Source organism: Rattus rattus, chromosome 5 (genome assembly GCF_011064425.1).
Source record: "Rattus rattus isolate New Zealand chromosome 5, Rrattus_CSIRO_v1, whole genome shotgun sequence".
NCBI lineage: Eukaryota > Metazoa > Chordata > Mammalia > Rodentia > Muridae > Rattus > Rattus rattus.
The window spans coordinates 39,396,390-39,412,346 of record NC_046158.1 but is presented as its reverse complement, the minus strand read 5'-3'; the positions used below and the strand labels follow the sequence as shown (position 1 = coordinate 39,412,346).

At 37.8% G+C, this 15,957-nt stretch overlaps 1 protein-coding gene across 1 annotated transcript in view; it reads right to left on the bottom strand.

The window, feature by feature from the left end:
* Positions 1 to 15,957, bottom strand: part of Psmd14 (proteasome 26S subunit, non-ATPase 14) — a 94,443-nt gene that overhangs the window by 32,921 nt on the left and 45,565 nt on the right. The window contains exons 4-7 of the mRNA XM_032903380.1: positions 5,767 to 5,838; positions 5,418 to 5,537; positions 2,666 to 2,736; positions 1,600 to 1,750 (exon numbers count right to left, since the gene is read on the bottom strand). Coding sequence (XP_032759271.1) covers positions 1,600 to 1,750; positions 2,666 to 2,736; positions 5,418 to 5,537; positions 5,767 to 5,838 — 414 coding nt within the window. The remainder of the gene's footprint in view (positions 1 to 1,599; positions 1,751 to 2,665; positions 2,737 to 5,417; positions 5,538 to 5,766; positions 5,839 to 15,957) is intronic.

Below are 15,957 nucleotides of genomic sequence, written 5' to 3'. Positions count from 1 at the left end.
ACAACTAACCAGGACTAATGGGAATTTGATATTAGACATAGACATTATTTGAATGCAAGTTTTGAAGCTAAAACTGCTCTCTAGAATTATACTTCAGAGATAAGACATAAACACTGCTTATAAATTACTGTGGTGGGAGCTTCACAGGTTTTAATTCTTTATTTCTAGAATAATAATTACTATTAAATTATGTTACTGAAAAGATACCTTATACATCAGAAAATTATATTGTACTTTAAATCTGATAAGCAATAAGGACTTTGACTTCTCCATCTGTATTAAGCAACAATTTACTTAGTTAAAATAAAGGGCAAATAAATGGAAACACAGCAAGCATTCCAAATTTCCTTAAATTGCCTAGTATCTCAGTTGGTACTATTATTGTTTTGGGGGACAGTTCCTGCCTTTGAAAAGCTATATTACATCTCACAGGATCAAGCTTTAAATAAGACCTCATTTTTTATACATCATAATATGGTATCAGAAAACATTCCATTTCAAATTTGAAGCACAAAGCATCCATGTTTTAACAATCACATTAGTTTGCTTCAGCCACTGCGTACATGTAAATGTAATCCACACACTATAAACTCCAGGTCTGAGAGATATCAAGCTAATATTTATTTCTAAGTGCTTTAAAGATTATTTGTAAAACCTGCATAAAAAGGATTCCGTAAGTGTATTGTGATTTTACTTTAACAATTATTCTGCACTACAATGGAAGTACATGCTCAAACAAGACACCTCAGCAGTATTTTAAAGCAGTAACCACCTAGCCAATTTCTCTCTGTTCTGTAGTTTTTCTAATCCACTCTCCCTGTGGTTGAGCAAAATCGAATTGCCTCTCACATTTGCAGACAGCTCTGTGAAGGTGATAATAGAGCTGCACCCTGCTGTCAGGAGGCAGGAAATAGGAAAATGGCATATGGGGCTAGAAAGAAAGAAAGAAAGGAAGGGGGAAAGAAAGAACGAAAGAACGAACAAAAAAGAGAGAGAACTAAACAAGAACAAAAGAGATTTCAACAAAGGACAATATAACCCAATGTGCTCTGCAAGTTAACCTCTTTTTAGAATCAGTCAGCATATTTAATCATTCATCTGGGACCTCACTCCAAATACATGAATGGTTGATTACCAAGTCTTTGGGACAAGTTTTCATTGTCTAAAATATTTAAAATAACCAACTCCAGAATACATCCTGCATAATGTCTGAAAAACAAAGCCCTTTAAAATAACATTTTTAAGATATGATGCTATTAAAAAATATTAGTGAAATTATGAAGTAGGCTTTTAGTATGATATAACATTCAAATTTATGAAATTTTTAAAAATTAAGGATAAACATTCATTCATGATTGCAAATTAAAAATAAAACCCCTACGTTAATTTTTTAAATTGCTAATACCATGACATACATTTAAGGTCTTGCATAATTTCAATTAAAAAAAGCATTTGTGTGTGTGTGTGTGTGTGTGTGTGTGTGTGTGTGTGTGTGTGTGTGTGTGTGTGTTTAGTTAAGAACACTTTCAAGTAAGGATTTTATTACATGCATGTGTATAAAGTGGCAGCAGACAACAATGAAGTTAGAACTGACTCTACCTTTCCTTTCACACTCTGAATGGGATCCACAACCACTGCCACAGCTCTCTCCGACAAGGCTTCAAAGCTCTGCTGAGTGTTGATGTCCACACCAGAAAGCCAACAGCCAAAGCCTGGGTGACTGTGATACCAACCAACAACCATCTCGGGCCTGAAACGAAGGGCACTCGGACTCAGAGCACAGCAATGCAGAGGAGAGGAGAGAAACAACACACTAACAGGGTATAAATTAAGAGAAGATGAAGGCACACAGGTGTGAAAAAGCACCATTAGAAACTCTGAAACCGGACACCATATTCTCCAGCAAGCATGGAAATGAGTAAGTGTGACAAAGGAGGGCTATCATTAAGAGACGCACATTAGCAGTGGTAGAGAAGGCTTTCAGACTTTCACCTTGTTACCACACTTCCTCAGAGCCAGCTTTTACCCTTTCAGCATTCGGTAAATATCTACTCTTTAACTCCTTAGCTCTGGGAGCTGGATTTCCAGGCACAGAGTACAGTTCTTAACAATGGACACCAGGATCCACTGTTGTGAAAGGATTAAATATCAATTAAACCAGCAGTACAACTAGGAACTCAGTCAAAAACCAATTTGCACTGCTCTGCTCAGCTGCTGAGCCTTTTGCTAACATTAATTTTGAAGTTTTTTCCACAGTAGAAGAATCTGAGCAAGAGAATGACAACTATTGGAGACTTAGCTTGAAGGGGGAAAACACTTGGATTACTGTCTTTAAAAACTCATGTCTACACACATTTATTCAGAAAAACATTCGGCTGCAATTCTCAAATACACAGAACAGACCAGGCTTGTTGTTTACAAGTGAAGAGAACATAATTCTAGATGCTACACAGAGGAGCAGTAGGCCCAAGCCTATGACATGACAGCTGAGTGTCTTAATACAAGGCAGTTTTCTGATTGGTAGACTTCCACTCAGGATGTCAAGAGGCATCATACAGGCAGATCAACTACACTGATTCCTCCCCTAGGAATGATATTACAAATACATTGACTTTAAAGTACATTTCCAAAATTATTTCTCATTCATTAAAAAAAAAATACCCACCTTCCTGTTTGTTTCAGCATATCCAACATTTTGGCTTGGAACACTGGATCAACTGCTTCTACACTGACACCCTATATTAGAAAAAAGAAACTTTTTTTTCTCTGAGTAAAATACATACCGTAAATGAACAAAAAACCCTACCCACAATTTTGTATTATAATTTATATTTATAGGTTTTGATACATTTAGTGATAGCTACTCAAATCACTGATTTCTAAATCTGTCATGTACCAAACTGCTGTTAGCTAATGATTGAGACAATATTCGGGGTGCTAAAAGTTTATGGCTGTTGCTCTGTATTTATAAGCTGTGCCAAATAACTGACAAACTACGACTTTTTTCAGTTATACCTACCTGTGGTAGGCATACCTCCTGATATCATTCTCTGACAAGAGAAGGACTACAACTGGTCAGTTATTATACAATACTATTTTTTCAATAATATAAATAATTTGAAGAATAATCATATATTGCCTCATAAAACAGCAATCACAAAACTCATTACTAGACACAAACCACATAATCAATTCTCTTAAATATTGCATTAATTTGCAAGTTTAGTAAAAAGTATGATTTTAGCACACAAAGACGCTTTATGTTAATAAAATGTCAATATGAAGGATGACCTATTATAGGTCAGTGCCATTTACCTCCTATAAGGCTGTCTTCCAACATCAGGAATCTAAGTCTAATCTAGCTATGCAAGCAGTTTAACAGAATCATTTCCTTCCCACCAAAGCAAATAACGTACTGAATTCCAAAGAGAGCATCCTTGGAAAATAAGAAGGTACACTCTGCTGCTGGGCTATATCTTTTTGGGGCTTTGTTTTCATTGAAGAATGAAGAGAGAATGAAGAGGAGTGGAGGAGAGGTAGCGTGTAGGGAAAAGGAAGAGAGGGAGAAAGAGGGATGACTTTGCAGAAATATCCTTTACAGAAGAGTCTCTTGATTCTTGAGCCAAAAGAAATACTTTCTGATTCTATTACACAGAGTGAATATAAGAATCAAAATAGCCTATTGCACACCATCAAGCAAGCATTTACATGGAGGTGTAGCAATAATATATAAGAAATCATTTATTATCCTGATTTTATAAATAGGGACTACCTATAACAAGTTAATTTTATGTATTATATATATTCTGATAGAAAAAGAATAACAGCAGACTAAGATTTAAATATAAATTTGTGGTTAACATAGCATTTACATATCCATATGAACAAAAAGTATAATGGATATTCAGAAAGACAAAACAATTCCAAATCAATTTACCAAAACAAAACAAAAACTTACCTCATCTAGAAGTATTGTAGATTTTCATATTGTTTTGTATTATCTGCAAATATGTTGCATGATATAGCAGATGCTCTGCAGAAAACACTTGTCTCATATGTGTGTGTATACATGTAGCTATATGCATGTGTGTGTACACACGTACAATGGCATCACTTAAATGTTTATAATTTGTTCCTCAGTATGTGCCTTATCAAAGCAAGCTCACAGTAAGGCCTTTAAACAGAGCAAGCAGCTTTACCATTAAGGCTCACCCTTAATAGGAATACTGGTACAGTAAAGGGAAAAACCCACCAGAGAAACATAGGTGAGAGTGATATATATCAGGTTTTCAACAGTAAGTAGAGTTAATGCTGACAATCTTTGGTTTGAGCTTCAATGTGGGGCCAAATGGCTTCAAAATGTCTATTCAAGACAAGGAAGACCTTGAATTCTTCATCTCCTTTCTCCACCTCTCAAGTGCCATGATTCACAGCATAAGCTACTGTATTGGCTTTTAATAATGTTTTGTCGCATTTTCTTTAAATCCAGCAGGGTACCATAGCACACATCTTTAATCCCAGTATTCCAATACAGAGGCACAGAAATCTCTGTCAGTTAGAGGGCAGCTTACTCTATATACAAAATCCCAGGCCAGCAAGGGCTATACAGGAAGACCCCAATCTCTAACAAACAACAACCACAAAAATAAATAAATAAATAAATAAATAAATAAATAAATAAATAAACCCAAACAGGACTGGAGAGATGGCTCAGCGGTTAAGAGCACTGACTGCTCTTCCAGAGGTCCTGAGTTCAATTCCCAGCAACCACATGGTGGCTCACAACCATCTGTAATGGGATCCAATGCCCTCTTCTGGTGTGTCTGAAGACAGAGACAGCATACTGATACATATAAAAATGAATAAATCTTTTTTAAAAATCCAAACAAAAAGGTATAATGTACTACTTTTTATAAAAATCTACTGGCATAAATAAAAGGCAAAGCAAAATTACCATTAGAAAGAACCCATTTTAAACATGTAGTAGATTGCTTTCAAAACCTACATTTTACTACTTAACAACTGAATGTCACTGAGTGCCATATACAGCACACAGACTTCAAAACAATAGAAACCTACAGGAGGGCTAATTCACATGTATTCCAATTTTATAGTTTCCAAAAACTTTGATCAAATGTTCAAAGTAATTAATGTAGCACCTTACTTTTATAGCAACCAATTTTTAAATCCAGTAAATAATTTAGTATTACCGTCATTCAGTTTATAAGAACTCATGGTGCATTTAAAGGACTAATGATTTAATTCAACACAAAATAAAATTTGTATTATTAATCTTATGATTGCTGCTTCCTAAAGCAAAGAAAAAAACATTAAAAAATGACAATTATTTTGAATTAAAAAAAGGAAAAAGAAGAAAAAGAGAAAGACATGTAGTAGTCAACATAAGTAATACTCACAGTTCCTGATTGTGGCATAGCAAACACATCAATCACTCTGACGGTGTAATCATCAACAAATTCGCCAAGCATTAGACCCATAACTTCCATAGGAACCCCAGCACGGCCATGTTTTAACATCTGTAAAGAGGAAGATAATTTGAACACATTTATTTGAAATCTTGACACACCCACCCACTCTGCCAAATAACCCATTTTGCTTCTGTGGAAATAAAAGCCTATTTTATAGATATATCCTAACTGATACTTAGGTCACCCTTACGCCTGAGGGAATTAGGGTGACAAATATACCAAAGGAAAAGAGTGAATGCAAAGGCAGCTCTGGAGCAGTACCTCAGACCCTCCTTACCTTTAGCAACGCCAAGGAGGAGATGTAAACTTGTTCTGCTGTGTCTACGGCAGGGGCATCTGTAGGTGGACCCTAAAAACAAGTCCATCAGTTACTACAATACACAGAATACTGGAGTTAAAATTAAACTTACATGTAAAATAAACTTGATTATTATGAGAGCTTCAAGAAAAACATCAATTTTTATCCAACTGCAATGCAAATAATCATGAAATATCAAGCATGAAGGCGACGGTTAAAGCTCAGTATCCTGACAACTTTTCAACAGCCATAAAGTTTACTCCCATGGTGTTCATCTACCTTGGCTACAAAATAATTACTGCCAATTACTGCAACATTAGTTAACATTACATCACAAGCCCATAGATTCTGAATGCCACCTGCTATTGGACGAGCTTGATAAACCTAAGATCAACAAACACAGCAGATCCTCAGAGCTGCTTCAGCGTTAGCTACAGACAGCGTGCAGATTAGGAACTGGGATCACTCTGCAGACTCATAGATACAGCGGGAGGGGAGTGGAAGAGGACTTCTAATCCCTAGGTGAGAGAGCTGTGAACAACATACTCTCTACACTTGCCTAATGAAGTTGTTGCCTTTCCCACACACAACAAATTTAGCACAACCACTTCAGGTGTGAACAAACTAGATAAGGTCGGTTAGGCACGAAAACACTTACAGCGGCTGACCACTGCCTTTAATGCTACTACAGATCAGTGAACCAGCTAAGTTTCTCCCTAAAAGATGCTATTTATTCACAAAAACCACATCTCTACTGGTTGTCACAGTGAGCTGCACAGGGGACCTTGTGGTCTTTACCCTCACGGTAGCCTCATCCAGCAGCCAGTAAGTGCAGATGCCAGGCCAAGCACTACACGTTCTTTCAGGGTTTTTTGGTGTTTTTTTTTTAAAATACTGGGCAGTCTAGAACATAGTTTCTTTTTATTTTTATTTATTTTATTTATTCTTCTCTCATATATTTTATCCCATCTACAGTTTCCCTTCCCTCCTCCCAGTCCTTCCCTACACCTCGGTCTACTCCTCCTCCGTTTCCCTTCACAAAAGAGCAAGCCTCTCAGGGATATCAACCCAAGATAGCATGACTAGGCACAAACCCTCATATCAAGGCTGGACACGGCAACCTAGGAGGAGGAAAAGGCTTTCAACAGCAGGCAGAGTCCGAGACTGCTTGGCTCCCACTGTCAGGAGTCCCACAAGAACACCAAGCCACACAACCATAACACATATGCAGAGGGTATAGTCAGACCCATACAGACTCCTCAACTGTCACTTCTGCCTCTGTGAGCCTCTATGAGCCCCGCTTAGTTGATTCTGTGGGCTGTGTTGTGGTGTCTTTGACCCCTCTGGCTCCTACAATCCTTCCTAACTCTCTTCCTCAGGATTCCCAAGCTCTGTCCAATGTTTCTGACTTCTTTGACCGGTTTTACTTCTCTATATCATGTCAATTATGTTAACCATTTACTCTCTCTTGCTTTTGTGCTTTTACTTGTTGAAATTAAATAACTGCTTTACTCATACTCCACTAACAATCTATACGTATTTCTATTTATACACTAAATTTGTCACCTTTTGAGGCTGTTAAAAAATCTTACAATAGTCATCGGAAGCATTAAAGCATAGCCAGTTCCCAAGTGCAAATATTCCCTTATCACTGAATGCAGTTTCACTGTTTCTTTCAAATGAACTTTCAAAACAAAAACTTGGTGGTAAGCTCAAGTACTTTTTTGATGAAGTTATAGAAGCTTTAATATTTTCTATCCTAGCTAAGAAACTTAAAGATTAGAAATGGAGCTGGAAAGATGGTTCAGTGGTAAGAGCAGTGGTTCTCTCTCAGAGGACCCAAGCTCGAATTTCAGCACACACATGCTGGCCCATGACTGCCTGTAGCTCATGTTTCTGGGAATGAAACATCCCCTTCTGGCCTCAAAAGGCACTACACATATGTGGTACACAGACATGCATGAAGGCAAAACCCCTATATATAAAATAAAAATAGATAAATCTTTAATAAAAATCTTAAAGATTAAGAAAAATTGAAGACTGTATCCAGTTAGATGTGATGATGCATTTGTGGAAGTTAAACTTTATCCTTAAGATGATAAACACCATATTCAAATGATTTCTTGGGCAATGAACAACTTTAAAAACTGGTTGTCGTCTGAAGATATTAAAATAGCCTTTTTCAATTTGCCAGAAAATAATTTTTAAAAAAGATCATATTTTTACCTTAAATATATCACTGATAGAATCCAGAAACTCTTCTCAGTCATCAATGAAAGAAAACACCCTGCCTTTGTGGGGTGTTACATATAATCAGTACTAGCAAAGCACATAGCAAGAACTCAGCAATATTTGCTGGGAAAGAATGAATTAACAGAGAAGGCCCTGAAAGCTAATAGAACTGAAAAGGGAAGTTTCCAACAGTTGTCTGTAAGAGAGAGTAAGCACATGCAAGTGGAGGGAGATCTTAGATTTTCTTATCACCTATTTTCTTAGGGTGCAAAACCAGACTACAGAAAGTCCTATGTTAGGAAAAAGTAAGACCCTCAATCCTTTTTGGTACTGATACACGTACTGTTCTGCTCTCTTCTCTATCTCTCCGGACTCTGCCCGCCCTCTCTTTCCCCCTTCCTTCAAGTTCTTGCTAAGTGATCTCGGTTGGTTTCAAAACCTTCAGCTTCCTGACTGCTCAGGTCCACCTGTTTTATCTCTTCATTATGTGAGTCAGAGACTAAAAATCCTGGACTGGGGTGCTGGCTAGAAGTAAAGAGGAATTGGTAAGTTAAATTTACAGAGACAGAAAAAAGCAGAGGGAGAAAAAACTGGGATACACACACGACCTTGAGAGCAGTGAGTATCTATCTGGCTACAGTATTTCTATACACTCACCTGCTCTGACTAAGACTCAAAGGTGCAATAAAGAAGAGACCTCATTAAAGACCCTGCAAACTGAGTTCAGAGAGAAATGTAAAAACTTACAAACAGCTTAACAACAAAGATGACCTGCCTCAAGAGGGGAAAAAAATGTGCCTTTTGGTAAATAGTTCTGTGGACAAGCATATGGGTTCATAATTCAATCAGTAAGTTGTCTAAAAATTAGAGTAACAAGCAACATTTTATAAAGCCTTTCTGTAAGTAGAATATGATTTTCTTTGTAATAAAGCATTGGAGGGGAGACAAGATTTAAAAATTAAGAATTAAAATTGTACAATAAGAAAATAGGACAAAATAACATTATTGTTGGTAGGTTCCATACAGTGGCACAGAATACAACATTCTCTCTTACAAATGGAGGGGGATAGAGCTCATTGGTGACTGTTCCAGAAATAAAAATTTGAAAGATCTTTGAACTTTAAATTAACTGCTTAAAAATGAAACCATGGTATATATTTGACCAAGACCCTTGTGGGGGTGCGTGGGGAGTAGACACAAGGCTGACGGTAAAGCACTGGAGAACCCAGATGCAGTACATTCCAGATCTGCTCAAGGCTGCCCTGGGGAGCCTGTGGGTTCAAGGCCATCGGACTCACCCCAGGGAGTCCAGGGTTTCTGTTTTTAGGAATGGATTGTTAGTGCACTGCAAGAGTCAGTGTTCTGAACAAGAGAAAGTTTCACCTATAGCCATCCCTTTAGGTCCTTAACACAAACACATGCACATGCGTGTGTAATCAAAAGACATAAAATACTAAAAACTTAAAAATACTAAAGTAAGATGAAATAAAACTGTTTACCGACAAATCAATGAAGAACAACCACCAAGTGGATTTAAAGTAGAAATTCATTCATATATACACACACACACACACACATATATATATATATATATATATATATATATATATATGTTGCTTAAAAGTAATAAAGTGGGCTGGAGAGATGGCTCAGTGGTTAAGAGCACCGACTGCTCTTCCTGAGGTCCTGAGTTCAAATCCCAGCAACCACATGGTGGCTCACAACCATCTGTAATGGGATCTGATGCTGTCTTCTGGTGTGTCTGAAGATAGCTAAGTGTACTCATATACATAAAATAAAATCTTAAAAAAAGTAATAAAGTAAACACTAAGAAAGAATAGTCAACAGAAAAAGTAGCTTAACTGAATGATCAGGACCAGACATGTTTCATATTTCAGAGTATCTGCAGTCTAAAACAGTTAAGCACCCACAATCCAAAAAAACCCAAATGGCTACAAATCGGAAATTTGTTTCAACACTTACTATTTTGACTTCTAAACATTTTGAATATTGGGTCTGGGATGCACACCTGGGGCCTGAATGTTTCTGTGGAGGCCACAGTGCTGCTGCTATGGCTCCCTTGGTCTGTGCTGCTCTGCTGAACAGAGGAACGCTGCACACTGTTAGATCACCTCTGTGTCTGAAATCAATGAGGGAGTTTGCATTTACAGTTCGTTTTTCAGAACAAAAGTGACTTTTGGCCATTCCTCTTTACTGTTAACTTTATTAGGTTTTGATATGATTATAAAAAATTTATAGAATATGGAATTACAACGCCTTCCATTTTTATATTCTGTTGTGTATATACATTAACATTACCTAGCATTTAAAAATCAAAACATTCACTATTAAAACACTTGACTCTAACGCATCTTTAGAGCTAACTGCTGTAATCAGTGTACCGAGAAATTCAGGTTCTCTCTATCTTGACCCTAACCAGACTGCTATATTACTGTAGACATTGCATTTCATTAGCTTTCCAAGTTGTCACCATAGAACTGAATATACTATTTCTTCTTATCCTGCTTAAAAAAAGGAAGCACTTCAAACTAAATTTGTAACTCTATATCATGCTATAGTGTTAACCAGTAAGATTAAAGAATTACATTAAAAAAGGAAACTGAAGCACGGCAGTAACTCATAACTAATATCTATGCGATCCCGGTGCAGGAACACAGATGACAGGCACAAAACACAATATACAGTTTCTGAATATTAAAAAGCAAAATACGTAGTTGCCTCATTTATGTCAAAAAAAGTCATTAAGTAAATAAATTTTAAAAATTACTAAGCCCTTAGCAGAAACACAGACAAAAAATATAGAAGCTAATTATATAAAAAATACAATATGATATAAATATGAAATGTGTCCAACCTCCCTAGCTGACCTTCTTTAATTAAAGAAATACCAATTAACACATTAAGACTTTCCCCAACAAGACAAGTTTTACAGTGTCCACTTTTGGAAAGGACGATGAAGGGGACCCTGAGCAGCACTGGCAGCCATCAATATGAGCTGGTATAACCCATCAATATGAACTGGTATAACCCATCAATATGAACTGGCATAACCCATCAATATGAACTGGTATAACCCATCAATATGAGCTGGCATAACCCATCAACATGAGCTGGCATAACCCATCAAAGCAGCTCAACAATGGATAGCAATAGCATTAGGGTTGCACAAACCTTGTGACTTATTTTTTCACTCCTACAAAATTTTTGAGTAAATAAACAAAGAATGTTTGCAGGAACCAAAATGTTCATAACTGTCTTTAAACAATGCAAATAAATCCAAGAACTTAAACTACAAGTAAAGAACATTAATGAAAGCCTCGCCTTCTAATGGCTTTAGTCACCTTAAAGAGCAACAGCTATACATTTAAATCCAAGTATCTTAATCTGTTGCTATAGGGACAGGGTTTCTCTATGTACCTCAACCTATCTTAGAACTCACTACATAGACCAGACTACATCTGACTTCATCACAGAGGCACATCTGTCTCTGCCTCCTGAGTGCACAGCTGTAAGGGATATTTTAATTTAGAATCTTGGAAGAAGCCTACATTAAAGTAAAAGAAAAGAAGGAAGATAGGTCAGTTATAGGGAAAAGGGATAACGCATATAAAACTACCACGCCTGTAAGAATCCATTCACGAAATAGCAAGCATGTCAAATCATCAGACATATGTATATCTGAAGACCAAATTTGTCAACTGCAGCTCAATAAAGCTGAGGTAACAAAAATGAAAGCTACAAGAGGGTCGTGCCACCAACTACACTACCATGAAGGTAGATCTTCCACAGCTTTGATAGAAGGGAAGCTAACTTGTCATCAGTCCATATAACAAACAGGCAGACTTAGTGTTTACTAATGCAAAGTATTCTAAAGCATTCAAGGATACATATTTTTGGCCAATTCTTGACATTTAAATAAGAGATTCCACTTTTAAATAATTACTTACTCTCAAAATCTAGAGCTCAACAATGATCATGACAGGATCATGACAGAAATCACAATATACATAAAGTATTAAGAAAACTGAGGATGTTCGGAAAGGATCCAAGATACAATACAGCTCTTTAAATACCTGAAAGAAATGACAGAACACAGCAGCTGGCTGGACTAATAATTCTCAGGAATGGTACAGACTCCAAACCAGCCCCACTTCTATCTTATGGAAACTTGTGAGCAGTACACATTTTTCTCAGTCACCAGAAATCAGGGTTCTAAAAGGCCCTCCGGTGACTCTGAATCCTGATGAAACTTCAGGATCATTGAGACTACATTAACCAATACTAATATAAACCAATGGGGAAATTATCCAAGCTAGTAGACTGGGGTTCAGTAAGAGAAAAATCTTGTAATAGCCCAAGATACACAGAAAATTAAGAAAGACTCCCTGAAACTAGAGTTAATCGACTCTGACTTCTGAGGCGGATTAGCTGAAACAACACAGTAACCCCTAACTCCATCATCACATCATTTCCAACACCAAAGTTAACGTGTTCTCTATAAATTAATCTGTTCAACCTATTTTATTTAATGTCCTGACTCTGATACTAGGTTAATACCTAAGTAAGATTCCTGCCAATTCAATTCAGTTCTTATACCCAACATAAAACCAAGTTTATGAAAAGTTTTATTCTACAGAATGGCAGAGATTTTGAGAAAAGAGCTGCAAAACATACTATCAAAAAGTTTGCTCCTGGCTGTGATGGCTAGTTTTGATGTCAGCTTGATACAAGATTAAATAACTAAGGTTAACTAAGAGAGCAGAGGTGAGGAAAGTCTACAGGGCACTTCTTTTGAGATTGATATGAGTAGATTCGGCCCACTGTGGGCGGTGCCACCCCCTAGAGACTGGTCCTGAGTTGTTCAAGGCACGTTGAGCAAGCCAGGAGGAGTAAGCCCATATGTAGTTCTCTTTCCCAGCTTCTGTTTCAGTTCCTGCCTCTGGGTTCTTGTCCAGCCCTGATCTCCCTCAGTCTGTTACCTGGAAGTGTAAGAAGAAATAGTCTTTCTTCCCTAAATTGTTTCTGGTCTTGATGTCTTATCAGAGCAGCAGAAACCCTAACAAAAATATATATCAAATAAGTTGAGAAAATACTGTGTGCATCTACCTGAACTCCCATGTTTATACTGTATGCTAAACTCTTACTGTAAACATTCACCCTGGGGAGAGGGAGAAGAAAAATATGTTCATCTAAAGTTTTCAAAATCATACAATCCCATGAAGAAAATCTGAGGTTTCTGTTTCAGGGTATGGAGGAATTTCCAAATGTGTGACCAGTTACCATTCATTATTTAGTTAAAGTGTATAGCACAAAAGTTTCTCTTGTGAGACAGCTAAAGCATATACTGACACAGACTTGAAGCTAAAGCTTATCACCCACTAGAACTAAAGTATGATTCTGATGGACAGTGATGTGCAGTTTCCACTACAGCACACCAGCAGGCAGGCAAATCAACTTTTCTCTGATAGCTGAGCTGTCATGCTTTAGCTTTAGAATCTGAAACCATTTCTACTAAGGAAAGGGAAAGAAACATGGGGTACCCTTCCTATTGAAGGGCAGTTAAGATGCCCAGAGAGGAGGAACACCAGTGTGTTTCTGTGTATTTTCTGAAATGTGGGTGAGTGCACTGAGTTATACAGTGCAAATGCAATACTGAACACACTTGTGTGTGTGGGGGGGGGGTATGGGTTAGGGGAGTATTGATAGGGAAAAAAAAACAGATTAAACTCCACCAGGAGGAATTAGACTCTAACAAAGCATTTAGGGTATTTTTAAAACCATAGCATACGAGTAAATAGTAAAGAACAGTTCTTTACTCATGTTTCTCACCACAATTTCTGCCATAAAGTCCTTCAAAAGCCCCCAAAGTACCTTAATGGTGCTCTTTATTCCTAGACACCTGCTACTGAGAAGCCTGAAACTCTGTTTTCCTCTCTCTTAAGCTCCTATCTCTGAATCTATAATATTTGTCCTCTGTGGTCATTGAATTTCACTATTTAATTCATGAGACAAGAACCCGAAATCCCTTGCTCTCAAATACAACCCCAATTTTCTCATATCATTAGTTTGATACAATGGTCCTCCACCTTCCTAAGGCTGTGACCCCTTAATACAGTTCCTCATGTTGTAGAGACCCTTCCCTCAACCATAAATTATTTTTGTTGCTACTACATAAGTATAATTTTGCTTTTATCTAAATTGTAATATAAGCATCTGATATGTGGAATATCTGATATGTAACCCCAGTGAAAGGGTGTTTAGCACCCAGAGGTTACAACCCACAGCCATAGCTTTAATACATTTTAAACTGAATAAATTTAAGCCACAATAAAAATCAGATAATGGTTTATCTCAGAAGCAGAGGTCTCAAGATACTTTATGGTAGCCTGGTATGGAGGTGCACACCTTTAATAGCAACATTAGTGAAGCAGAGGCAGGTGGATCTCTGAGTTCTGGGTCAGCCAGGACTACAGACACACTGTCTTTAAAAAACAGAAAAACAAAAGAAAACCCCCCCACAAAAGATATTTTACAGCTATTTCCCAGGCAAATAAAAATATTAACAGCTCTACTTCAAATCAAGAATCCCTACATTCTTGGAGCAGAGGCTGGAGGACAAAGATACAGTGAGACCATGATTCAATGATTCAGTGAGGGAAAACACAGGATAATGATTTGTCCAGGTGAACCCTAGAGCAGCAGGTGGTTCTTCCCCTGACCCCCAGAGACTTCCTAATCCTCTAGCTTTTCCTGCCCTCATGCCTCATTTTTTCCACCCTAAGACTATAATGGGGGAAAAAAGTATGAACTAATACAAACTGTTCCCCCCACCCCAAGGCAAACTTAACTATTGTTAGGATAAACCTACACTCCATTAAAACATACAGAATGGGAAAAGGTATCTATAATGTGCCAACTATTCATGTGAACTCTACTGAGCTTATGACAACTATTTTACCAGCATACTAAGAATGTAAGGCATTTTTTTTTTAATCTTTATTAACTTGAGTATTTATTTACATTTCGATTGTTATTCCCCTTCCCGGTTTCCAGGCCAACATCCCCCTAACCCCGCTCCCTCTCCACCCTCCACCCATTTCCGCCCTCCCCCCAACAATCACATTCACTGGGGGTTCAGTCTTGGCAGGACCCAGGGCTTCCCCTTCCACTGGTGCTCTTACTAGGATATTCATTGCTACCTATGAGGTCAGAGTCCAGGGTCAGTCCATGTATAGTCTTTGGGTAGTGGCTTAGTCCCTGGAAGCTCTGGTTATTTGGCACTGTTGTTCATATGGGGTCTCGAGCCCCTTCAAGCTCTTCCAGTTCTTTCTCTGATTCCTTCAACAGGGGTCCTGTTCTCAGTTCAGTGGTTTGCTGCTGGCATTCGCCTCTGTATTTGCTGTATTCTGGCTGTGTCTCTCAGGATCGATCTACATCCGGCTCCTATCGGCCTGCACTTCTTTGCTTCATCCATCTTGTCTAATTGGATGTCTGTATATGTATGGGCCACATGTGGGGCAGGCTCTGAATGGATGTTCCTTCTGCCTCTGTTCTAATCTTTGCCTCCCTCTTCCCTGCCAAGGGTATTCTTGTTCCCCTTATAAAGAAGGAGTGAAGCATTCACATTTTGGTCATCCTTCTTGAGTTTCATGTGTTCTGTGCATCTAGGGTAATTCAAGCATTTGGGCTAATAGCCACTTATCAATGAGTGCATACCATGTGTGTTTTTCTGTGATTGGGTTACCTCACTCAGGATGATATTTTCCAGTTCCATCCATTTGCCTATGAATTTCATAAAGTCACTGTTTTTGGTAGCTGGGTAATATTCCATTGTGTAGATGTACCACATTTTCTGTATCCATTCCTCTGTTGAAGGGCATCTGGGTTCTTTCCAGCTTCTGGCTATTATAAATAAGG